The sequence below is a fragment of the Sinohyriopsis cumingii genome, chromosome 5 (assembly GCF_028554795.1).
Source record: "Sinohyriopsis cumingii isolate HCF-2022 chromosome 5, ASM2855479v2, whole genome shotgun sequence".
Taxonomy (NCBI): domain Eukaryota; kingdom Metazoa; phylum Mollusca; class Bivalvia; order Unionida; family Unionidae; genus Sinohyriopsis; species Sinohyriopsis cumingii.
In genome coordinates, this window is record NC_142965.1 from 8775690 (window position 1) to 8802882 (window position 27193).

The following is a 27193-nucleotide window of genomic DNA, read 5'->3' on the forward strand; positions in this document are numbered from 1 at the left end:
ATATACTGTATTGTTCATTAAGCATGAATTCTATTTACCATGCACTGTATTGTCCATTAGGCATGAATTCTACTTACCATGCTCTGTCTTGTCTATTAAGCATGAATTCTATTTACAATATAATGTATGATCCATTAGGCATGAATTCTACTTACCATGCACTGTATTGTCTATTAAGCATGAATTCTATTTACCATACAATGTATGATACATTGAGCATGAGTTCTATTTACCATACACTGTATTGTCCATTGAGCATGAGTTCTATTTACCATAGACTGTATTGTCCATTGAGCATGAGTTCTATTTACCATACACTGTATTGTCCATTGAGCATGAGTTCTACTTACCATACACTGTATTGTCCATTGAGCATGAGTTCTATTTACCATACACTGTATTGTCCATTGAGCATGAGTTCTATTTACCATACACCGTATTGTCCATTGAGCATGAGTTCTATTTACCATACACCGTATTGTCCACTGAATCGTCCATTGAGCATAAGTTCTATTTACCATACACTGTATTGTCCATTGAGCATGAGTTCTATTTACCATACACTGTATTGTCCATTGAGCATGGGTTCTATTTACCATACACTGTATTGTCCATTGAGCATGAGTTCTATTTACCATACACTGTATTGTCCATTGAGCATGAATTATATTTACCATACACTGTATTGTCCATTGAGCATGGGTTCTATTTACCATACACTGTATTGTCCATTGAGCATGAGTTCTATTTACCATACACTGTATTGTCCATTGAGCATGAGTTCTATTTACCATACACTGTATTGTCCATTGAGCATGGGTTCTATTTACCATACACTGTATTGTCCATTGAGCATGAGTTCTATTTACCATACACTGTATTGTCCATTGAGCATGAGTTCTATTTACCATACACTGTATTGTCCATTGACCATGAATTATATTTACCATACACCGTATTGTCCACTGAGCATGAATTCTGTTTACATACACTGTATTGTCCATTGAGCTTGAATTAGGTTTTTTCTTGTGTTCTATTTGCATTTGTTTTGCATTCTGGAAACTACTGCAGCTCAGTAGGTAGAGCTTCAGATTTGTAATCCAAGAGTTGTGGGTTTGATACCCTTCTAGGCTAGCTCAGGTCAGATGCCACAGAATGTCCTTTATTCCCATTTCCTTGATGTGATATAGCCAATAATCTATTAAAGTGCTGTTAAAGCAATAAACCCACCAACCAAACATTTGCATATCAGTTAATCATTTGTCATTTAATCTTCTCAGAGATGCAGTCAGATTTCAAATGTATTGATACCATCCATTTTTTCCTTTCATTTTTGCTCAGAACAAGATGGAAACTCGTTTACCAGAGTTGTATTTTCCATTTTCGCATGTTAAAGAGACAGAAAGAACTAAAAGCTTTCATAATGTACTAGACTAACAGTGTGCTTTAATAAAATGTACAAAATTCAAAAGACAGCAGGGCAAATTAAAATATAACCCCAAATGCAGCAGACATAAAAATAAAGCCATTGTCAGCAAATTGTATTTTTTGCTTTGTTGCAAACGTTGTACAGATACAATGAATGGTCATGTCATTACAATCATGGTGGTAATTACATCTGCCACAATGTCACAGCTTGCAAGGAGTGCAACACACCTGGCGGTATAAATAATCTCATCCTGGATAATCTTGTGAAAAGAGCTTCAAGCTGTGAAAATTAAGCAGCAGATCCATCCATGAAATGTATTTCATTCTGTTTACATTTATCATTCATCCAGGGGTAGAGAAACCCACCACCTTGGAGCCCAGGATAACAAAAAGGTCATGTTTGGCAACCATTCTTCCCACGGTAAAAGCCCAGTTGGGCAAATGAAACAATATTCTGTAATCAATGATCATACTCATTGTCTGATCATAATACATGCAACCAGCTCCTCCGAGTGAACCTTAAAGAAGCAAGACTAGCAAATGTTCATCTTCTGCCTACACACCATCATATGGTAACAATATCTGTCATCTTTGAATCAACAAATTGAATGCCTATGGTTCAGGAGTATCCTTGTCTGCTGAAGAAATGGGCTCTTGCTGCAGAACATGTGACAGTTGCTTCTGTTGGCTAACTTTAACTAAACCAATATGTCAAGTATAAAGAATCAAAACCCAATCGCAACTATTGTTGTATGCTATATTGGTCTGAAGTATAATAGCTAAACAATTTTCCAACATGCAAAGTTTACATTAACTTGACAGTTTAGACAATGGATTAATTATAACCATAATGATATAAACTCAGTGCATAAAATATGGGTAAATTTCTGGTCTAGGGTAGCCAGCCAATAGAAAAATGACAGAACAAGACCCAAGCTTGTACTGATAGACTCGTTTTGGGGCTGATTTATCAGAGTCCAAGAAACCACCAAAATATGTTAATTACTGGATTATTACTTATTTGCTGATCTCAATCAGATTCAAATGTGTACAACACTTTCCATTATCATAACTGCTGATAGTTACATATACGTGACAAAAAAATATTGATTACAGTAATCTTGGGGTTACTGTGGTAACTTGCCAGGTAATCAGAAATATCTGCTGGGCAACCAGATTTTCAAAGCTAGTTGTCCAGGGACAAACATGGATTTTTAACTTTTTTCTACCCTCAATTCATCATTCTTCATTTTGCAATTGCATTCTCCATTTTCTTCAAAATGAATTCCCCATCTGACTTGTAGTAATTCTGCATTTCATTTGTGTTCATTCTATATGACATGTGTTTGCTCTGCCTTCTATTTCCATTCCTGTCTTTATCTGACTGGTGAAATTACCAATTCCATGACCTTTACAAGACTAACAATTAGTATAGGAGAAAGTTAGACAAATCTGATAAACATGACATCGCCATTACCAGTTGGTAAACTTAAGCTCCTCCTCTTGGATCTGGACCTAAGCCTCCTGGGATGATCATGTATGGGTGTACTGCAGGGAGCAATGTTCTGACCCCTCTCATCTTCTGCCAGGACAGTTTCCCTCAACTTGTCTGTGTCCCCATTCTCCTCAAGCTCACTAATTTCAGTAAGGAGCTAAAACAAAAAAAATGACCATTATAAACTCTTTGTGTGGTAAAAAGCTTTCTTCACAGTTAACTATAGCTGAAATAGTATTAGTATTGAGTGTGGTAACAAGCTTTCTTTACATATTTAAATGTATTATTAATTGCAAAACTATTAACTTTTGGTGGTAATCTAACACTACGTCAACAAAGTCATGTGTTCTTCATAAGATAAACAGAAATAAAATGAAGTGTAGTCCGCTATTTCAATACAAATGATTCTCAAACTGCATACACTATGAACCGTCACCATAAAGAAGTTTCTAATATAATTATCAATATAACATCAAGAAGTCCACCTGCTACTAATTGGGATAATAGTGGCATAATGAAACAGTTACAGGTAATCACATACATATATCACATAAATCTATCATCACAAAACTTCCACAATAATCTGTCTGCTCAATAAGTTTACTAAAACTGAATGCTAACGTAAAATTGTGTGATTATCAGTTTGTATGCTGATTAAACTTGTGTGATTTACAGTTTGTATGCTAATTAAAACTGTGTGATTTACAATTTGTCTGATGATTAAAATTGTGTGATTTACAGTTTGTATGCTAATTAAAACTATGTGATTTACAGTTTGTATGCTGATTAAAATTATGCAATTTACAGTTTGTATGCTAATTAAAACTGTGTAATAAAATTGTGTGATTTACAGATTGTATGCTAATTAAAACTATGCAATTTACAGTTTGTATGCTAATTAAAACTGTGTGATTTACAGTTTGTATGCTAATTAAAACTGTGTGATTTACAGTTTGTATGCTAATTAAAACTGTGATTTACAGACTGTATGCTAATTAAAATTGTGTGATTTACAGTTTGTATGCTAATTAAAACTGTGATTTACAGTTTGTATGCTGATTAAAATTATGCAATTTACAGTTTGTATGCTAATTAAAACTGTGTGATTTACAGTGTGTATGCTAATTAAAACTATGTGATTTACAGTTTGTATGCTGATTAAAATTATGCAATTTACAGTTTGTATGCTAATTAAAACTGTGTAATAAAATTGTGTGATTTACAGATTGTATGCTAATTAAAACTATGCAATTTACAGTTTGTATGCTAATTAAAACTATGTGATTTACAGTTTGTATGCTAATTAAAACTATGTGATTTACAGTTTGTATGCTAATTAAAACTATGTGATTTACAGTTTGTATGCTAATTAAAACTATGTGATTTACAGTTTGTATGCTAATTAAAACTATGTGATTTACAGATTGTATGCTAATTAAAACTATGCAATTTACAGTTTGTATGCTAATTAAAACTATGTGATTTACAGTTTGTATGCTAATTAAAACTATGTGATTTACAGTTTGTATGCTAATTAAAACTATGTGATTTACAGTTTGTATGCTAATTAAAACTGTGTAATAAAATTGTGTGATTTACAGATTGTATGCTAATTAAAACTATGCAATTTACAGTTTGTATGCTAATTAAAACTGTGTGATTTACAGTTTGTATGCTAATTAAAACTGTGTGATTTACAGTTTGTATGCTAATTAAAACTGTGATTTACAGACTGTATGCTAATTAAAATTGTGTGATTTACAGTTTGTATGCTAATTAAAACTATGTGATTTACAGTGTGTATGCTAATTAAAACTATGTGATTTACAGTTTGTATGCTGATTAAAATTATGCAATTTACAGTTTGTATGCTAATTAAAACTGTGTAATAAAATTGTGTGATTTACAGATTGTATGCTAATTAAAACTATGCAATTTACAGTTTGTATGCTAATTAAAACTATGTGATTTACAGTTTGTATGCTAATTAAAACTATGTGATTTACAGTTTGTATGCTAATTAAAACTATGTGATTTACAGATTGTATGCTAATTAAAACTATGTGATTTACAGTTTGTATGCTAATTAAAACTATGTGATTTACAGTTTGTATGCTAATTAAAACTATGTGATTTACAGTTTGTATGCTAATTAAAACTATGTGATTTACAGATTGTATGCTAATTAAAACTATGCAATTTACAGATTGTATGCTAATTAAAACTATGCAATTTACAGTTTGTATGCTAATTAAAACTATGTGATTTACAGTTTGTATGCTAATTAAAACTATGTGATTTACAGTTTGTATGCTAATTAAAACTATGTGATTTACAGTTTGTATGCTGATTGAAATTATGCAATTTACAGTTTGTCTGATGATTAAAAATGTGATTTACAGTTTGTACGCTAATTAAAACTGTGATTTACAGCTTGTATGCTAATTAAAACTGTGATTTACAGTTTGTATGCTAATTAAAATTGTGTGATTTATAGTTTGTATGTTAATTAAAACTGTGATTCACAGTTTGTATGCTAATTAAAACTGTGTGATTTACAGTTTGTATGCTAATTAAAACTGTGATTTACAGACTGTATGCTAATTAAAATTGTGTGATTTACAGTTTATATGCTGATTAAAATTATGCAATTTACAGTTTGTATGCTAATTAAAATTATGCAATTTACAGTCTGTATGCTAATTAAAATTATGCAATTTACAGTCTGTATGCTAATTAAAACTGTGAGTTACAGTTTGTATGCTAATTAAAATTGTGTGATTTACAGTTTGTATGTTAATTAAAACTGTGATTCACAGTTTGTATGCTAATTAAAACTGTGTGATTTACAGTTTGCATGCTAATTAAAACTGTGATTTACAGACTGTATGCTAATTAAAATTGTGTGATTTACAGTTTATATGCTGATTAAAATTATGCAATTTACAGTTTGTATGCTAATTAAAATTATGCAATTTACAGTCTGTATGCTAATTAAAATTATGCAATTTACAGTTTGTATGCTAATTAAAATTATGCAATTTACAGTCTGTATGCTAATTAAAACTGTGAGTTACAGTTTGTATGCTAATTAAAACTGTGATTTACAGCTTGTCTGATGATATAAATTGTGTGATTTACAGTTTGTATGCTAATTAAAACTGTGATTTACAGTTTGTATGCTGATTAAAACTGTGTGATTGACAGTTTGTCTGATGATTAAAATTGTGTGATTTACAGTTTGTATGCTAATTAAAACTGTGTGATTTACAGTTTGCATGCTGATTGAAACTGTGATTTAAGGATTACATGCGGACATAAAATTGTGCAATTTAAAGTTTGTATGCTGACATAAAATTGTGCAATTTAAAGTTTGTATGCTGACATAAAATTATGCAATTTAAAGTTTGTATGCTGACATAAAATTGTGCAATTTAAAGTTTGTATGCTGACATAAAATTGTGTGATTATCAGTTTGTATGCTGATTAAAACTGTGTGATTTACAGTTTGTATGCTAATTAAAACTGTGATTTACAGCTTGTATGCTAATTAAAACTGAGATTTACAGTTTGTATGCTAATTAAAATTGTGTGATTTACAGTTTGTATGTTAATTAAAACTGTGATTCACAGTTTGTATGCTAATTAAAACTGTGATTTACAGACTGTATGCTAATTAAAATTGTGTGATTTACAGTTTATATGCTGATTAAAATTATGCAATTTACAGTTTGTATGCTAATTAAAATTATGCAATTTACAGTCTGTATGCTAATTAAAACTGTGAGTTACAGTTTGTATGCTAATTAAAACTGTGATTTACAGCTTGTCTGATGATATAAATTGTGTGATTTACAGTTTGTATTCTAATTAAAACTGTGTGATTTACAGTTTGTATGCTAATTAAAACTGTGTGATTGACAGTTTGTCTGATGATTAAAATTGTGTGATTTACAGTTTGTATGCTAATTAAAACTGTGTGATTTACAGTTTGTATGCTGACATAAAATTGTGCAATTTAAAGTTTGTATGCTGACATAAAATTGTGCAATTTAAAGTTTGTATGCTGACATAAAATTGTGCAATTTAAAGTTTGTATGCTGACATAAAATTGTGCAATTTAAAGTTTGTATGCTGACATAAAATTGTGCAATTTAAAGTTTGTATGCTGACATAAAATTGTGTTATTTAAAGTTTGTATGCTGACATAAAATTGTGTTATTTAAAGTCCACATGCTGACATAAAATTGTGTGATTTAAGTTTGAATGCTGACAAAATTGTGATTTAAAGTTTATATGCTGATGTAAAAATTGTAATTTAATGTGTATGTGTGTGTGTGAGAGAGTGATATTTAGATTTCTAATGTGATTTAACCATTTTTCAGTCAAATCGCTTTGATGTCTGAAATGTGACAGTTTATAGTTATGTCTAGCACTGGGACATCATTGTGCAGACATGTAGCATCCTGTCCCAACCAGTTATATTATCCCAACAAAAGGCCAATCAGTCCTAACACTAACCTCTTAATGCTGAGTGTCAAGCGAGGTAGCTGCAAGTACATTTTTTATAAGTCTTTGGTATGACTTGGCCAGGGTTCGAACGTAAGACCTCCATTACCCACTTAGGCCACCAGAGTGATGATTTAAAGTTTGGGTCCTGATTAAAATTGTGTGATTTAAATTGTGCTTTCAGACACAAAATGCACATCATACAGATGTAAGACCTAAAAGTGAAACATCAAAAAATGTGCCAACACAGCTGAAAGTGGCCCAGACTAGGGTTCTAAAGCAATCTAATGGAATAAAGCACAAAAAGAAATATATCTTCTAACCTGCATCCATGGCAAATACAATATATCATGAAAAAGAATCAGAATTCCCTTTACAGTAACAACAGCAAAACACCGAATAAAATCCAGGTTCAAATAAGACACATTTTTGCCGCATCACATTACAAATTTTTTCAAGCTTTTTGGAAGCCGGAACATTTTTTGTTAAAAAATTCCAAGCCCCAACCCAATAAAATGTACTGAACAGCCTGTAAGTCAAATTGGTTTAATGTTCATCAATTTGTGACTATAACATTCTTCCTTACAAGACAAGGTACTTGAACAGCTTCAGTAAAATAGTGTGAACTTGGTTATTTAAAGTGTCAGGAAATGGCTCAAATTCAGCGTTGTAAAAAAAAAAAATTCCAATGCAATATACATGAAAATTAGGTTAGCATGACAGCATTTAATATAGCAAAACAAGGTCAAGAATGCCTGAGTGTAGGATTCACGCTTATTTTTATGATACTGCACCAAAACATCATCCAAATGTGGGAAAAATCAGACGTTACATTTTTCATGTTGTCTGTAAATATGATAGATAATACGACTAATAATGTAAATATTTCGATGGTGGGAAAAATTTCACATTATGACAAAAATATCAGTAAATCAATATGTTAAGAAAATATGATATTGACAACAATGTAATGTGAAAAATGGCTTTAAAATGCATCGAATACATCTGGTGCACCAGTCAAAGTTTATTAACAGCAAAATAAGAAAATGAGCCTTAACATATTTTGATTTTCAGCAGTGTGTGGGTGTGGTTGTGTGTGTGTGTGTGTGTGTATATATGTACATTTCATCTTTACAGTCCAAGAATAATCTGATTTCACAGTTCTTTCATGATATATTAACAAATAGCAACTGCATAAATATATATTCAAAATGTATGAGCATCTGTACTGACAAAATAATGCATGGACAAAACCCACAATTAAAATGTGTCTGATGTATTAGACATACTTTTCATGCACTGTATATGTAAATAATGGTCAGATATCCAGTCCTACCAAACTAAACACATTTGTATGATTGTATTATTATCCAATATTACTTCATATTTTAATCCATGAAAATCATCATATGTAAATTTATTCATTAATTTTTATTGCAATTAGAAACAGCCTATATATGTTAACACCACAAATTTATTATAACAGTAGCACACAAATAGCCCATTTCTATTGACAATAAGTATACCATTCATAAAAACTCCTTTAAAATACACTGTATTTCCTCCAGTGAACATTTCCTTGTTATATATATATATATATATATATATATATATATATATATATATATATATATATATATATATATATATATATATATAATCCAGTGATTATTTAAGTTACATTCCACAAATAATTGCAATTAAAAAATATGAAAACAGAATGTGCAGCCTAACTATACAATTTACCTTGATCCTTAAATTGTGCTGTATCAATCAGTGTGATAACCTCTGCAATCCCTGATTCAGACTTGTGTCTTCTTTCACCACTCCAAGGTAAACTTGTCTCCATAAATAATAAGTAAAATCCTACTTTCTCATTTTTTAAAGAGAGTGTCTGTCTGTCACTCTTCAAAGAATATCCATAAAAACAAAATCAGCTTTCCATACAATGAACAAGTCATTAGTTGTTTGTAAAGACACTTGTAAACCTTTGTCTAGGTAAGAATGTTGTCACTACTGGTCCAACAACAAAGAGAGGCTAAAGTGTACTTATAGCCATTATCCTTTAGTTCAAATGATTGTTTATATACCTAATGTAGAGGTTTGGGAATAAACAATTAATTACATATGCAAACAAATTTTTTATCAAACTTGATATGACCTGCACAGACAGCCCTATTGTTCTTTGAAAACAGAATTACATGTAGTGTTGATATATTATGTCAGCATAAAGTGTATCCTTATCCTGATCAAATGGAACATTTCAAACACAGAAATGATCTGGCCTAGCAAAAATAAAGGCAGGAGGTTTATGACACGTCAAATTGGTAAATAATTTATTCATTATGACATACAATACACTCTGAAGATGTTTTGTCTGGAATTGGAAAGGGGATGAAATATCATATGCCTTCTTATCATAACAAAAAATGTTATATAGTCCAAATTTGGTTGGCATTATTATTATTACTGTTATATATTCCAAATATGGCTGGCATTATTACAATCATATGCCTGCATACCATGAATTCACAATTCTTTACTCTTTTTTTTATGGCCAGGTTCCGCTAAGTCAACATGACTCCCCAAATCCATGACCATACCTGACTTAGTGGCAGGAAGTGTAATACCAAAAGGTCTTATAATGAGGGAATACTGGTTATCATATATGGATAAAACATATTTTTATATTGGGATCAGAACCACCATATGAAGTCTGGGTAAAACTATACATTCACAATGTACTGAATTGTCAACTTGACAAAAATATCAATTCTAACATAACCACATGCTGCACAATAATGACCTCTTTTGGAATCTCCTTCATATCACCATTGGTAATGCTCTGTATGGCGTAACATTTCAACATCATTACTGGAGTAGACACCAATAATTGAACAAAACATTCGCATGCTGCAGTCCAAATTGATAGTGCAAAATCAATAGAACAAGCCTAATTTTGACCTTCTGTCACGTCAAAACCAATCTTACTACAGTAATTACAACATGCTATAACTTTCAACAGCTAAATACATGTTTTCAACGTCCCAGCGTTGGCGTAATTCCCGACTGCTGGAACGCTGGGGGATCATTTAAAATTGCAACACAGAAACGAGATATTAATCTATTTCAACTTGTACTTCTTTTCAAAGTAAAATATTTATCCAGTATAAAAAATTTTAAGGAAGACCTTAAGGGTTACACGGGCATTAAGAAGGAATGTTAAGAATAAAATCCATCAATAGCTCATCTCTCACGATTACAAATTTCATAAGAACTCATCACCATATGCCCTAATTTTAATACAGGAGTTACAATTTGTCAACATCAATCTATTTCAATATAAATACCAGGTAACAACATGCAACTAAAGCTATACCAGAATTGCAAAGTACATTTTATAAACACAAAAATCACTGTACAATATTTCAGTCTATGCAAAGGCATCTTTTCTTTAATAACATGTACTGTACAGAATTTACAACTAAGTATGGACTCTTTCTATATGGTGGATCACAATACAATACAGATTTTTTGTTTCTCTCAATAGTCTGTGATGAGTCAGATTTTAACTTGTAAATGTAAACCAATATTACAGTGCACACATGTACATGTATGTCCTTCCTCTTCCTGTACTATACAGGTAACAAATGATATAAATATTGAAACCAAAATTTGTTAAATGCCTACCATTCTTAATCCCTGGAAATTAAAATCTCTCCATCCTAAGTTAACAGGCTCATGGAATTGTTGATACATGAAATTAATATGGACATCTCACATCTGAATGCAAACCAGTAAAAAGAAAGTCAATACATCTATGACTCAAGCTTGATTAAGGAAAGGAAGACAACTCTAAATTTAAAAAAAAAATTCACCACAATATCCAAGCAGCAAACCAATCAAATTCTTCTGTCTCTTCAAGGCAGTATGCACCAGGGGAAGCCATACTAGGTCAGCTGAGTGAGCACCAGACAATGATCATTAATTCAATATCCACCCTGGCCAGCCTGTCTTGGTGTGTTCTTAGGAAAGGCACAAATGTCCACCTTTGTATGATATAGCCAAATAAAGTGCTGAATGCACTGTTAAAAGCCAAACTGACAACCAACCAAAGAAACATGTACCAGAAAATAGCTTAGAAAGCACGTTTAATACTGTAACTTTCATCCGTACCAGCTTCACAGCAATTATCAAATGACCATGATAATTCACTCTATTGCATGTGATGGCACAATGCGGCCAAATTACCATCCATACTCACTTATAAGTCAAGCCAAAACTACAAAGAACCTTATCTGCCATCATATAATGCACCTAATGATCAGGGTCTATGTTGCTTGTTCTACAAAATGCACAAACCCAGATCTGATGCACATTATATGACAGCAGATCTGTGTCTTTGCAGCCCTGCAGTTGGGCTCATCAAGTACATATGCTAATTCACAACTGCCACACAATGTCTGCAATAAATTTCTTTTTGGTATAGGTCAGTACAATTGTATACATGTGCATATAAATTTCTGTAAACGTTAAGGAAAATTTGGGGGAATTTTTAGAAAAGTCCTAAACTTCATCTACCAAATAACCTATTTATAAGCAACTGAATGATGTATTAATATGCAGGTGTTACAGGTACTGATTTTACACCTGAAAAAATCAAATGGACTTCAGTATTTTTTATATGTTTAGGATAATGGTTCACAAGTAGTCTCTATAATACTTTTTGTTCCATAAACGAAAGGAGAAGTATTTCCGATACGCAGATTTACCCCGAAACTTAAGTGTAATGTACAATTACCCATACAAAGCTTTTAACAGTCTCCAGTTGTAAGTTTAAGCATTACTTATCGTACAGAATAACTGACTTTTTTATTTTAAATTTCAACTCTGATTCTATACCATACAGCCAGTAATGTTCCATCATAATTTTCAATCAAATGCATGCATATATAAACAAGGCATAAAAGACAAAAATAAACAGAAAATTCTTTTTATGACATCAAAGCAGAGCCACTATAATGAGTTGATAAAAACCAGAGAGTAATGTTCTATTTTCTAATAAATTATTATTCTTAAAATCTACTTCAGAAACTGATATTGACATCAACTCATAGAAGCCTGATTTTACTGGATGGAGTCAAAAGCTTTCAGTAAGGGACTGTCCATTTAAAATTTGGGGGTGGGCCTGGATTTTCATCTGAGCCAGGATATTTTATTCTCTTTTATATTGGATAACTTATCTTTTCCAATTAATATAATGGTTCTTTTTATATAAATCTGCATTTTCCTCAAGCTATTTCAGGGCCAATCTTTAACACACACACCCACAGCAAATTAAATGGTCAGTTCCTAGCCTAAAAGTGACTGCAGGTAAACAGATTATGCTTTAATAAATACCTTGACAAGCCACTACTACTGGCCTGACTTGAAAAGGATGCAGTCCACTGTCTAAATCTATGCAATTATTCACATGTGCGATGAGCAGTTAACCTGTTACAGTCTAGAGTCATTAATAGTGTGTGTGTGTGTGTGTGTGTGTGTGTGATTTGGATTTTTAACATAGCTTTAACAATTGTCCAGTCATACTGCTACAATGTGTGCAGTGTAGCAGTTTAAAGTGATGTCTAGCACTGGGGCATCATGCTGCAGACATGTAGCATCATGTCCCATCCAGCCACATTATTCTGACACCAGACTGACCACATTACATTAATGTAGCATAGAAATATGCCAACATTCTCTCCAATGTGCATTTTTTAAAATGCAAACAACTTCACCTTACATACTTCACTCTCTCAAAAGTACATAATAATATGAGCATGCCATTAAAATACTGAACCAAAACCAATAACAGATAGAATATAGGTCACAACAGATAGAATATAGGTCACAATGTGTTTCTTTTGTTGTAAGAATGTGTGACTAACAAAGATGCAATCATCATAGATTTCATGATTCAAGCTTGATGAGAGCCTGAGAAATAAACATCAAGTACAAAATTTAAGCCAACATCAGTGAAAAATATCAAAATATGTGCCACACTGACTACTGATCTGAGGGAGTAACACTCATTAAGATGCATGCCCTCAACAACTTTCAGGATTCTAGGTAGGTACACAGCATACAAATTCCCTACATGGCCATGAAGTAAAAGAAACTTAACACAAACTACTAAACTTTAAAATATTACATTTACCTTTTTCCATATGGTGTGGCATAAGAGATTATACAATAACGTACTTTAATGATTCAAGCATGGTAAAAACACAAAATTTTTAAAAAGTCGATGGAACATGATATATGGGTCACATTGACAAACTTTTGAGAAAGGGGTGTAGAACGTTTATGATTAGAAACATTGTCTTGGATGCTGTTAATAGCTGAAAATCCCTTTATTGAGCCTGATTATCAAACAATTACAACAGTACTGCTTGATATGTTTAACCAGCAATTCATTACCCTGTGAGTCCCTTACAATATGGATGGCACCCCAGCTACATTTAGTGGGTACTGGGCATCAGGCTATTTTTATTTAGCACTGATTTAACTGGTGATAAAGGCTGACTGTTCAAAGGTTCTCGTCTTTTCAGATCACATACATATCACCACAAGGGTTTCAGTCTCAGGCCAGGCCAATATGGGTAACTGAGAAAGCTTTACCAGTATCTACCTGTGGGTCAGTGGTTCTTCCCAGGGTTTACTCAGGTTCCTCCAACACCAGATATATTAGCTGCCATGTATAGCCTATCATGTGCTTAAAAATTGTGATAAATCCATAACAACAAAAAGAACAACAGGTGGTAAAAAGAAAACTACATGATCATGAGATCAATGCAAAACACAATATAGATCATGTTGACCATTTGTTGTAGGAGTGTGTTGCCAACAGAGATGCATACAATCATCTAGTTTGATTAATTTGTCATAAACAGAGGGGGCCCTGAGTGGCCGAGTGGTCTAAAGCGCTCTCCGTTACGGATCACTGCCATCTCACCTCTGTCTGCGTGGGTTCGAGTCTTGGATTCAGCCTATGTGGGTATGTGAGAAAGCTTGCCAGTAGCTTCTCATCGGTCGGTGGTTCTTTCCGGGGTTTTCCCAGGTTCTTCCTCCACCATTAATACTGGCCGCCATGTATAGCCTATCTTGTGCTGAGAAATGGCGTTAAACCCTACAACAAGAACAACATAAACAGAGCTTGAGATTGAACCCAAATCAGTGAAGCATTAAATACAGGTCACAATAACCTACTTTTGTGATGACAGTGTGATACTTATCAAGATGCAAAAAATGTGTAAAACAAGGGGCCCTGGGTGGCCAAATGGTCAAAGGTGCTCACAATTAAAGATCATTGCAATCGCACCTCTGTCTGTGTGGGTTCGAGCCTTTTGCTCAGCCAATGGTAGTGTGTGAGAAATCTTGCCAGTACCTTCCCTTAGATTCATTGTTTTTTCTGGGGAATTTTCCAGGCTCCTCCTCTACCAGATATACTGGCTGCTGTATAGCCTATCAAGTGATGAAAACTAATGTTAAACAAAAACCTACAACCCACAAGTGTAGGATATGGGTCACAATGACACCTTTTTTAATGAGTATGCAGTACTCATTATAATGCATTCCCTAACCAAATTTCATGAATCTTGGTATAACTGAATATATACTTAATACAAGTTCAGTAAGGTAGCTTATATGGGTCACTGTGACCTACTTTATATGAGGGTGTAGCGCTAATCAATGTATTCTCCCACCAAAATTTCATGTTTTCTGGTATAACGGTATATATATATAAACTTAACCAAGACTGTACTGCTAAAGTACAATGTACATGTAAATGCAAAGTGCAAAGTTTGCCCCCTTAGTCAGCCAACTTCAAAGAGTAATTGATTTGAAGAAAAAAACAACCTCCAAAACAATTCATAGAATGCAGGAAAAAAGAATGACTGAAATGCAGTGATGTTTTACACATAACAACAGTTCCCCTCAACTCCATTGAGATGAGTTTGTAAAAACAACTGTATCAACATATGTAGCAGCTGGAAGGAAAAGAAAAAAAAAATGAAAGGTTGTTGCCATGTATCTTATCTGAAGATTTTTTAAAATATTCTCAATTAAAACCAACCAACAACAAGGCAAATCCCCATATAGAGAAATTAAAATGTTCTACTTGGGAGTGACCCCATTTCATCAGAAATTAACATGTTCTATTGTGGAGTGATCCATTTCATCAGAAATTAACATGTTCTACTGTGGAGTGATTCATTTCATCAGAAATTAACATGTTCTACTGTGGAGTGATTCATTTCATCAGAAATTAACATGTTCTATTGTGGAGTGATCCATTTCATCAGAAATTAACATGTTCTATTGTGGAGTGATCCATTTCACCACAATGCATTTTTCCAATAAATTAAAGAGGACCTGCTTAAAATATTCAACTGTTCTGGCTAGGTAGAAACCGAGGAACACTTAATCCCTGATCTATAATCTTCATTCTGCTAGTCACTACAGTGATACATGCAAATCATACTTATTAACAAAACTATGTCCAGGTTAAATTCTAGGACACACTGAAAATCATGGATAATATTTCACTGCTCAACCACTGGTTACTTCAATTAAAGCCCTCCTTCCTTTTCACAACCCCACCTTTTATTGTTTTAATGGAGACCATACTTTCTCCTCTAAATCTGCAGTTCCAGAATGTTGTCATTTTGCAAATGATCATATTTGTCATGTTTACTTCACCTGTATCACGATCTTAGTTTGTTATACAGTATTATAATAGAATAAAAAGGAATCCAGTTATTGTTCACAATGCCTCCACCACCTACAATTCACAAATTTGACCTTCTGCTCTCTCTCCACGCCACACATTAAGTTTCTGTTAGGATACTGTTCAGGCAGACGTAACAAATAAACCTACCTTAAGTAGTCACTGAAAGAATTAGTCAAAAAGATCAGCCAATGAACAGTTGTTCTATTTCCCTATAACATTACAAAAGTAGTACCACCATGCTGTTTGGTACATCTTCCTGTAGAGCCAAGTCAGTGCATATATTTGAGTCACTTCTGTAAGCATTGATTCCCCATTCCTTCCCAAGTGATGGTGACACAGATACATAAGCACTCCAGCTCAGACTGTAAAACCAGCCAACTGCTGGTTCATTCAGATGAAAAATGAATGTAGCCGATATAAGATTACACAGCCACAGTTGCTGTCATCAAAACAGTACCACATGTACCCCTATAAATGACTCATTTTTTAACTATCAGTATCTTATTGGCTTTTGTTTTTGTTGGTTTAAGGTCACTTGTAAGAGATTATTAGCTATATCATGACAAGGAAAAGGTTGCGAAGTTAATTTCTCACTGTTACACAAGGCAACCAGGCCTGGGCAGATATCGAACCTGCAACCTTGGATTATGAGTCTGATTGTCTACCAACAATTTCAAGTTTGCATGGCCTGGGTGGCAGTTAACAAATAAGACCATGCCCAATAAAGCCTCAATTATCAAATGAACCAACACAAATCCCCCAAACAATAATAATACTGCTCTCTCCCATTATACCACCCTTCATTTTAATGCAGTCTGGATAGCATGGTATCATTAAAGATAAACCAATGTACTAACCTGGTGTATCAAATGTAAAACAGTATGATTTGAAAGAAAACAATATGAAACTTGGTATTATATCTTGTTGTTGTTGTGGGGTTTAATGCCATTTTTCAGCACACGATAGGCTATACATGGTGGTCAGAATTAATGGTGGAGGAAGAACCTGGGAAAACCCCAGGAAGAACCACCAACCCACGAGAAGCTACTGGCAAGCTTTCTCACATACCCACATTGGCCGAATCCTAGACTCGAACCCATGCAGACAGAGGTGAGATGGCAGTGATCTGTAACGGAGAGCGCTTTAGACCACTCAGCCACTCTGAGCCCCTGGTATTATATCTTTATCCCCTGTTTAAAACATTACTATGTTAAAAAAATAAATGCACAAAGAGCAGGCATGACTGTTGCAAGTATGACGACAGATCAGGGGTGTCATCGGGGGCGGGGGGGTGGGCAGAATTTGCACATGCTGTTAAATTGCTGTAGCCTATATATGAAAATTAACAAGCCCATCAAGTTTTCCCCCCTCGAAAAAAATTGAAATGACGTCCCTGCTATTACTATCTCTCTAATCTGTTATTCAGCCTGAGCCAGCATGTTGATATTTGCATGAATCAAATTTTGCCCCCTCCCCCCCCGAAAATGTTGAAATGACATCCCTGTGACAAATGTACAGATATTACACTCACCGAGAAAATAAGCAGAGGGAGAAGGAAAAAGACGGACAGACTGACGTGTGTGTGTGTATGTATATATATATATATATATATATATATATATATATATATATATATATATATATATATTGTTATTGTTGTTTAATTATATCCATTCATTGCCTGTATCTATTTTACTGTGCGAGTCTCTTTAATGTTTTTATGTGATAATCGATGGATGGCATTATAATGAGACAATAAACAGTTTGTAAGTCTGTTGTATAATCTAGGTTCCCATTATAATGAGAAAGTGTTGCATTAATGGCATTATAATGAGAGAGTGTTGTATTAATGGCATTATAATGATAGAGTGTTGTACATGTATTAATGGCATTATAATGAGAGAGTGTTGTACATATTACATCCTCAAGAATGAGAACTTACTGTAAAACAAAGACGATTTTTTTTCCAAAAACAAATCAGTTTCTTTTCTTTCAAAATCTTTACAAACCTCATAATGATCCACTAGTATCAGATATGTTTAAAAGTTAATTTCCAATATATTTACGAAACAAGTCAAATATTTACTATCTTTTGTTTGGAACCCATTCAATGAGTTTCATGAATTTCACTTAAATGAGATTCTATTTACTGCATGACAAGATACACTGACTGCACCAAACAGCAGAACAGTGTAGCAAATGACTTTGAAATTCATTCCGATTCCATTGTCATTATGCCATTCCTTTACATAGCATCATGACATTATTGGTGGACTCATCAGGTTTTCTTACATGCTACATATATACAAATTATGAAACAGGTATATTAATCAAAATAACAAAGTAGTCACATGATAAATATTTTTCACAATTCTGACAGGTGTTATGGCTTGAACAACATGCATAATACTGCATAAGATCAAAGTGGGCAATCCTTTTGAAATGTATGTAATAGTATTATGTCTGCAGCATTAGCAGGAAGTTACAATGGTGGGAGAGATACCTGAAAACTATCTGGTTACTCATGACATTTTCTAAATTGCAGGTCTTTTACACAGAACTGAAGTCACCAGATAATGGATAAAAACAAGAGATCCAAGTGGGTATGATATCATTCATCTGGCACACACTGGACAGCAAGGCAAATACTGTAATAAGGCATGTGTCAGGGTCACTTCCAGCTATGCGGTAGAAAGGAAATACATGTAATTGGTTTGTTTTCCAACCAACTGATATCAAAGCCACATAGCTGCTTGAGTGGAGTCAATCAAACTTTGAAACAGCATGTCCTAACAGACATCCATACCAAGTCTTATCAAAATTAGCTTGGCTATTCTGAGGAAGCTGAAAATAGATGTTCAATATGTTTGCAATAGAAGCCACACTATTGCTAGGGGAGCCACATCAGACACAATTTTGATTAATGTATATTGTTGGCCCAGTACTTCTAAAGAAGTAGAAAATAATTTTTCCAACAGGTTGTTACGAAAGTGACACCATTGCTATGGGAGCAACCCTAATCAAAATTATGACATAGAATCATTCCTACTAAGTTTTAAATGGATCACTGCCATCTCACCTCTGTCTGCATGGGTTCGAGTCTTGGATTCAGCCAATGTGGGCATGTGAGAAAGTTTGCCAGTAGTTTCTTGTGGGTCAGTGGTTCTTTCCGGGGTTTTCTAGGGTTCTTCCTCCACCTTTAATATTGGCCGCCATGTATAGCCTATCATGTGCTGAAAAATGGCATTAAACCCTACAAAAACAACAACTAAGTTTTAACAAAATTTATTCAGCTGTTCTATAAAGGTTTTCCACCTGGAAGTTAAGGAATGGGCACCATGACTATGGGATCCACCCTACATATAATTTTGATAGAATATGTCCCAAAAAAAATTTGTACAAAGTATGATCAAAACTTGCAATTCTAGAGATGCTGAAAATAGGATTTCAATTTCATTGGTATGGAGGCAACACCATTGCCTGTGGAACCACACTGGAAAAAATGTTGATACATCATTTCAAAACAAACAATCCTACCAATTTTGATCAAAAATTGGATCCTGACTCAGCAGTTCAAACGAAAATAAGTTTTTCAACTATCCCAGACAACATTATGATACAGCATATCCAAACAAAACATTCTTGTTGAGTCTGAGCTCAGAAAATCAATTCAAGAAAAGGTTCTCGTATAATCCTAAGAAATATTCCTACCAAATTTGATCGAAATTCACCCAACTGTCTTCAAGACCAAATTGAAAATAGCAGTGTGCAAAGAAAAAGTTCTTTTCATACAATAGAAAAGTTCTTTCATACGTGGGCCAAAAAAATAATTGTAGGCCCTGACTCTAATTCCATGTGCTCAAAATCAAGTTGCTTACTCAAGTGTTTCTAGCACAATCATTTTTTGGTTTGTCTCTCCATTTTGTCTCACATGCACCAAATGACAGCAAACTTTAACTCAAAGAGAGAGCCATCATGGGCAACCTCTGATCTGTTTATTATTTCTAACATAACAAAATACATCATGTATTTGACCAACTCTCCTGATTTCAACAATGTGGCAATCAATTAAAAAGTTATTGTGTACACATGCAAGCCTTCCTGATCTGATTACTCAGCCATGCATCATTGCACCTGTAACAATGAATGCTGTAACAGTTCTGGTCCCCAGTAGGCTGATTCTGGCTGGTTTCTGTAATACATGTTTGTTGACAGAAACATAAAAACTACCACTTGTTTCTTTTTTTAAGATCTTTTTTCTAAAAGAAATCTGTTCAGTTTCAAAACCAGTCAATTTAAAATATAAAATGATATGTGTGTTAGATGATTTTAAATAAACTTGTCCTACCACCAACAGAATCACATGTACAGGAGCTTCTATCATTGCTTACAATTTACCTGTAAATCATACAAGTACTATATAATTTATATGTAAATTGTAAGTAAAGATACAAGCCTTTGTGATCACATGTATGCTAAGGCCAAGTGAGCACTAATTATAATCATTCATTGGTCACATGCTTCACTTTGTACACAAAGCTTGCAACTTTCAACAGAATATAAGCAGACAATCTTCATAAAGGTAAGGGGCCTACATGTGGATAAGTGTGTGTGTGTGTGTGTGTGTGTGTGTGTGTGTGTGTGATTTGGATTTTTAATGCAGCTTTAACAATTTTTCAGTCATACTGCTATGACATATGCAGTGTGGCAGTTTATAGTGATGTCTAGCACTGGGACATCATGACACAGGTATGTAGCATGATGTCCCACCCAGTCACATTATCCTGAAACCAGGCCAACCAGTCCTAACACTAACCTCTTAATGCTGAGCACCAAGCGAGGTTGCTGTTTGTATCATTTTTTAAAGTATTTGGTATGACTCGACCAGGGATCAAACCCACGACCTCCCGTATCTGAGGCAGATGCTCTAACCACTGGGCCACCAGAGCAGTACATGTGGATAAATAAGAATTTACTAGTCTTTCAACAACTTCAAAACAAAATTCCACATTTCATCAGCAAGACTGACATTTTCTCAAGCATATTAGATATTTTCCCAGCAAGCCAGACAGGCACTTCACTCAGAATGCAGGAGGGGCCCAAAACTGAAATCAGAGAGGATCCCAGGCATCAGGCTATCTTAATGTGCCTATTACAGAAGCCTGATGAAATTCTGTTCAAACATGACTTACCAAAAACCCCTACCAAGTTTTATCAAATTTAGCTGATCCATTCAAGAGAAGTTGTCAAAAGTTAAGTTTTCACCTGGCTGCTAAGATGGACAGACAAGTGCATGAGGCACGAATATATATACACCACAGATACGATTTTGATAATGTATGTCATAAGAAACATCGCAAACTTGTTAACTGGCTCATTTAATCTGGAGAAGTTGACAATAGGTTTTTATAATAGTCAGTAAAAAAAAAAAAACATAGCTGGTAGGTGAATAATTGTTTAAGCATATCAGGACAAGAAACTGAAAATAAGCTGTCCATTTTGGTTGCTTTTCATGCCATACCACTGGGAAGCCACCAGAAATAAATCTTCGGTAGAGCATGTCTTGAAGATTATCCCTATCAACTGAAACTGGCCCAGTGGTTTTTAAGAAGCTGAAAATAGCAGTGGACAGATAACATGACAGATGACGATGGCTTGATTCAGGATAATGCCATAAATTACCTTGGCCTTATGGTCATATGAGCTAAATAAAGCCTATAAAAAAACAAGCAGGTATAGTGAGGCCTTAGTGTCAGGTGACCTAAATAAAACCTAAAAACACAAGCAGGTATAGTGTGGCCTTAGTGTCAGGTGACCTAAACAAAACCTAAAAATACAAGCAGGTATAGTGAGGCCTTAGTGTCAGGTGACCTAAACAAAACCTAAAAAAAAACAAGCAGGTATAGTGAGGACTTAGTGTCAGGTGACCTAAAAACAAAACCTACAAAACAAAAAATAAGCAGATATAGTGAGGCCTTAGCATCAGGTGAGCTAAACAAAATCTACATGACAAGCAGATACAGGTCTTATGGTCAGGTGAACTAAATAAAACCTATTTTAAAAAAAGCTGGTACAGTGAGGCCTTATGGTCAGGTGAGCTAAAACAAAACCTAAAACACAAGCTGGTACAGTGAGGCCTTAGGGTCAGATGAGTTAAACAAAACCTAAAAAAAAAAACAAGCAGGAACAGTGAGGCCTTAGGGTCAGGTGAGCTAAACAAAACCTATTAAAAAAAACAAGCAGGTACAGTGACACAATTCTAGAGAACTCGAGTAGCACACTATAAATTACATCTTTAGCATGGTTATATCAAAATGAGGCTAAGCTTGTACAAAAATAAACCATGTCAAATCCATTGTCTTGTAGCCATTACAATTTGAAACATTTTCTTGGCATATCAAGTTTTGTTACTTGCCCAGAATTATATACAGAATATGAACTAAATATCCATTTGGTGTGCATTCATATGAAAATTTTGGTTCGGTACAAGTAGATCATTTAAGGATTTTTTCAGAACACAAAGTTACTGTAGTATTCATTCTAGAAATGGAAAGCCAAATGGCCCCCACAGGTCAGGAACTGAACTTATTTAGAAAACAAGAGTACTTCAAATAGGGAAAGATGACTAAAAATAATTTCCAAGAGTTAAGATAAGACCTATTCTTCTTTTTAACTGTCTAGTGTTGAAACCATCTGTGACATGTTTTAGCAATAACAAGATTTTCAAATTAGCCACTGTTGCAGCCATTCTGGATAACAGATTGGCGCTATTTTCATTCAGGACCAACTTTACACCATTTGAATGTCTTTTGGTGATGATGCATTCTGGAGAAACAGCAATAACAGGATTTTCTAGGAAGCCACTATTTACATTTGGGACAGACTAGAAATCATAATAAAATTCTCATGAAAACTGCAAGCCGATACCACTTTCTGTTTAGTAGTAGCAACAAGATTCTGAAGATACATGCAGCAGTCAAGATGGCCATATTGATGTCCGATTAGCTACAATACATCTAGAAGGGGCAGGTCATCATCATTTTCATGTGGGACCAACTAGATATCATAATAAGTCATGCAGCAGTCAAGATGGCCATATTGATGTCCAATTAGCTACAATGCATACAGAAGGGGCATTTCTTCATCATTTTCATGTGGGACCGACTAGACATATTAATGAGTCATGCAGTAGCCAAGATGGCCATACTGATGTCAGATTAACTACATCTAGAAGGGACAGCTCATCAACATTTTCATGTGGGACCAACTAGACATCACAATGTGTCATGCAGCAGTCAAGATGGCCATATTGATGTCCGATTAGCTACAATACATCTAGAAGGGGCAGGTCATCATCATTTTTCATGTGGGACCAACTAGATATCATAAGAAGTCATGCAGCAGCCAAGATGGCCATATTGATGTCCGATTAGCTACAATACATCTAGAAGGGGCATTTCTTCATCATTTTCATGTGGGACCGACTAGACATATTAATGAGTCATGCAGTAGCCAAGATGGCCATACTGATGTCAGATTAACTACATCTAGAAGGGACAGCTCATCAACATTTTCATGTGGGACCAACTAGACATCACAATGTGTCATGCAGCAGCCAAGATGGCCATATTGATGTCCGATTAGCTACAATACATCTAGAAGGGGCAGGTCATCATCATTTTTCATGTGGGACCAACTAGATATCATAATAAGTCATGCAGCAGTCAAGATGGCCATATTGATGTCCGATTAGCTACAATACATCTAGAAGGGGCATTTCTTCATCATTTTCATGTGGGACCGACTAGACATATTAATGAGTCATGCAGTAGCCAAGATGGCCATACTGATGTCAGATTAACTACATCTAGAAGGGACAGCTCATCAACATTTTCATGTGGGACCAACTAGACATCACAATGTGTCATGCAGCAGCCAAGATGGCCATATTGATGTCCGATTAACTACAATACATCTGGAAGGGGCAGGTCATCATCATTTTCATGTGGGACCAACTAGACATCATAATGAGTCATGCAGCAGCCAAGATGGCCATATTGATGTCAGATTAACTACAATACATCAACCGAGTTTCAGGATAAGGGGTCATGGAACTCATGAGACCTCAGTCTATACACGATAGTCCCTGGCATGAACTCAGGAGTCCCTCACTTTCAAAATGACACAAAAGAATATGAAAAAGCTCATTATCATTATTGGACAACGTACACGTGGCAGTATGTGGAACGATTTCCACCTGCCACAAGACCAGGTGTCCTAATGTGACATCATCGCTGCTGACCAATCGTAGCAGGAGTCACATACTGCTTGGTTTGACACCTGGGGCATTTCAATCCAACTAAGAAACACGAGTGTGTGGTGTGACTATTCCCACTTATGTTTATTAGCCTTTCAGTCAGGCTGTCGTTACGGATCACTGCCATCTCACCTCTGTCTGCGGCGGTTCGAGTCTAAGATTCAGCCAATGTGGGCATGTGAGAAAGCCTGCCAGAAGCTTCTCGTGGGTCGGTGGTTCTTTCCGGGGTTTTCCGGGTTCTTCCTCCACCATTAATACTGGCCGCCATGTATAGCCTATCATGCTGAAAAATGGCGTTAAACCCCACAACAATCGTAAAATTCAGTCAGGTTGTTAAGGACTAGTTAGTTTTACACATGAATGGCTAAATTAAAAAGTACTCTTTGAGTACATAAAAGCCTGGGGGATGAGGCTCCTTTTCCTTCCCCCAAGAGTAATTAAAAATCACGCAGTGCGTGAATAAACAAGTGGTACATGTTCAAAAGAACGAAAACCACTATAATCCAACTAACAACAACAACATCTAGAAGGAGCAGGTTGTCATAATTTTCATGAGGGACCAACTAGACATCATAATGAGTCTTCAAGTGAAAACTTCATGTTGATTTTAATTTCCATTCAGGAGAAGTAGCAGTAAGATTTTCATATAGTTGCCATGGTGGCCATAATGAATTTCAGATTGGTATCATTATTATTTCAGACAAAGTAGATATTATATGAAATATTTTGGCGAAATCTTGATATGACCTTCCTTGTAGGAGGAGTAGCAGGGTTCTCAACTGAGTTTCAGGATGAGGAGTCATGGACTCTTCACTCATGGAACTCATGAGACCTCAGTCTATACACGATAGTCCCTGGCATGAACTCAGGAGTCCCTCACTTTCAAAATGATACAAAAGAATATGAAAAAGCTCATTATCATTATTGGAATACATATCATGATTGAATTCTCAGCCAATTATAACATCACACTACGAAGAAAATACTTTTCTGTACATAGAATGTTTAGTTTAAATATCAAACATGTAAATTTATAACTTTTGTTTACCCCTACAACAACACTAAACACAAATAAACAACCACAATAAAATCATCAACAGTTAGTTTCAATCCCATGAATGATCACTTAAAACACTCTGTAGTTTACTCTGCAGGCAAAATAGCATACGGATTTCTACCAAAGAAACTGACTGGAATAAAAACACCTGGCATTACACTGTACCCTATATATAAATGTAACTTGAGATCACTTAATAAACAAAGAATGAAAAAATATACCAAGCAGCATATGTGCAAAAAAAAATTCAAAATAAATGTTAATTACTAAACAGTGTCAAATGCATTAAGAGTTGGCCCTATGGAATAATGGTGTGATATAAAAATGAAGACTGATCTTACTACATGTATATTTGAAAACTTAACTTTAGTCTAGCAGATCTGAACTGTTGTCAAAATTAATCCACAAGCTTTAGGTACTGATACTCAAATATCACCAGTCAAATGGAACTTTTGCCAACTTTTATTTCCTTTTGTTGGCATTAGTGTCATTTTCATCACAAGTCCATTTCCCATCAAAGAAACGAGATTTTGCATTCTCGTTTTTATGAATTTACATGCCTTTCTGGACTCTTTTAAAACATCTACTGTATTACCCTATAGAAATCACATTAATAAGTTTTTATTATTATTATGGTATACTGATGATTTGACAGTTTGTCTAAATCAAACTCTGAAAATACTTTCAAGATTTATATTTGCACTGTCACCAATTTAATTAAAACACCATTATATCAAAATTGAGCATGGTTTATTTGCCAATCAATCACAGGTGCTTACATACATGGTTTCTTTACATGCATCAGGGTAACCTTCAAGAGGGGTAGTCCTTTTCACAAGATAATTACTATGATAAGGATTAACTGTTAATTAGTCCCACTGGCTTTCATGCCTAATTAAGTATAGCCTTTAGCTGACCAAACTATGAAAAAGGAGAACATCCTAGGGAAAATGAGGCATGTCATGTTCAAGAATTTCATGCATATGCATATCTGACCCAGAAGCTCTGGTCCCTGAAAGCCCTGAGTAGCAATAACAAGATTTTAAAAATGGCCAATATAGAAGTCATACTGGATGTCCACCATTTTCATTTCTGACCAACTATACATTATTATAAGTCTTCCTGTCTAAACCATTTGGTTGATATGACTTTACACTCAGGTTTAGTTAGCTATAGGAACATTTTCAAGATGGCTACCTCAATGGCAATCAGATCTGCACCACATTTACACTGGGTCAACACACATAAGCATTTTATTGAAAGCCCATGTTGATACAATGTGCACCACATTTACACTGGGTCAACATACATAAGCATTTTACTGAAACCCCATGCTGATGTGATCATCAATTTAGAAGAAGTAGCAATAACAACATTTTCAAGATGGCCACTGTGACATCCATATTGGATGTCTGAGCAGCACCATTTTCATTAGGTTTAAATAAACATCAAAAAAAATCTTTTGTTGAAAAGCCTATTGTGATTCAATTATCAATTCAGAAGAGGTAGCAATTACCGTGACAAAAATTCGATATCTGAGCAGCATCAATTGTACTTATTACCAATTAGACATCATCAGAAGTCTTCTAGTGAAAAACTGATGTTGATTTG

The 27193-nt window shown here is 34.5% G+C and overlaps 1 protein-coding gene across 1 annotated transcript in view; it reads right to left on the reverse strand.

Moving 5' to 3' along the window:
* LOC149798603 (uncharacterized) overlaps positions 1-27193 on the reverse strand; it is a 270356-nt gene that overhangs the window by 119886 nt on the left and 123277 nt on the right. Inside the window, exon 3 of the mRNA XM_089957271.1 lies at positions 2906-3080. Coding sequence (XP_089813397.1) covers positions 2906-3080 — 175 coding nt within the window. The remainder of the gene's footprint in view (positions 1-2905; positions 3081-27193) is intronic.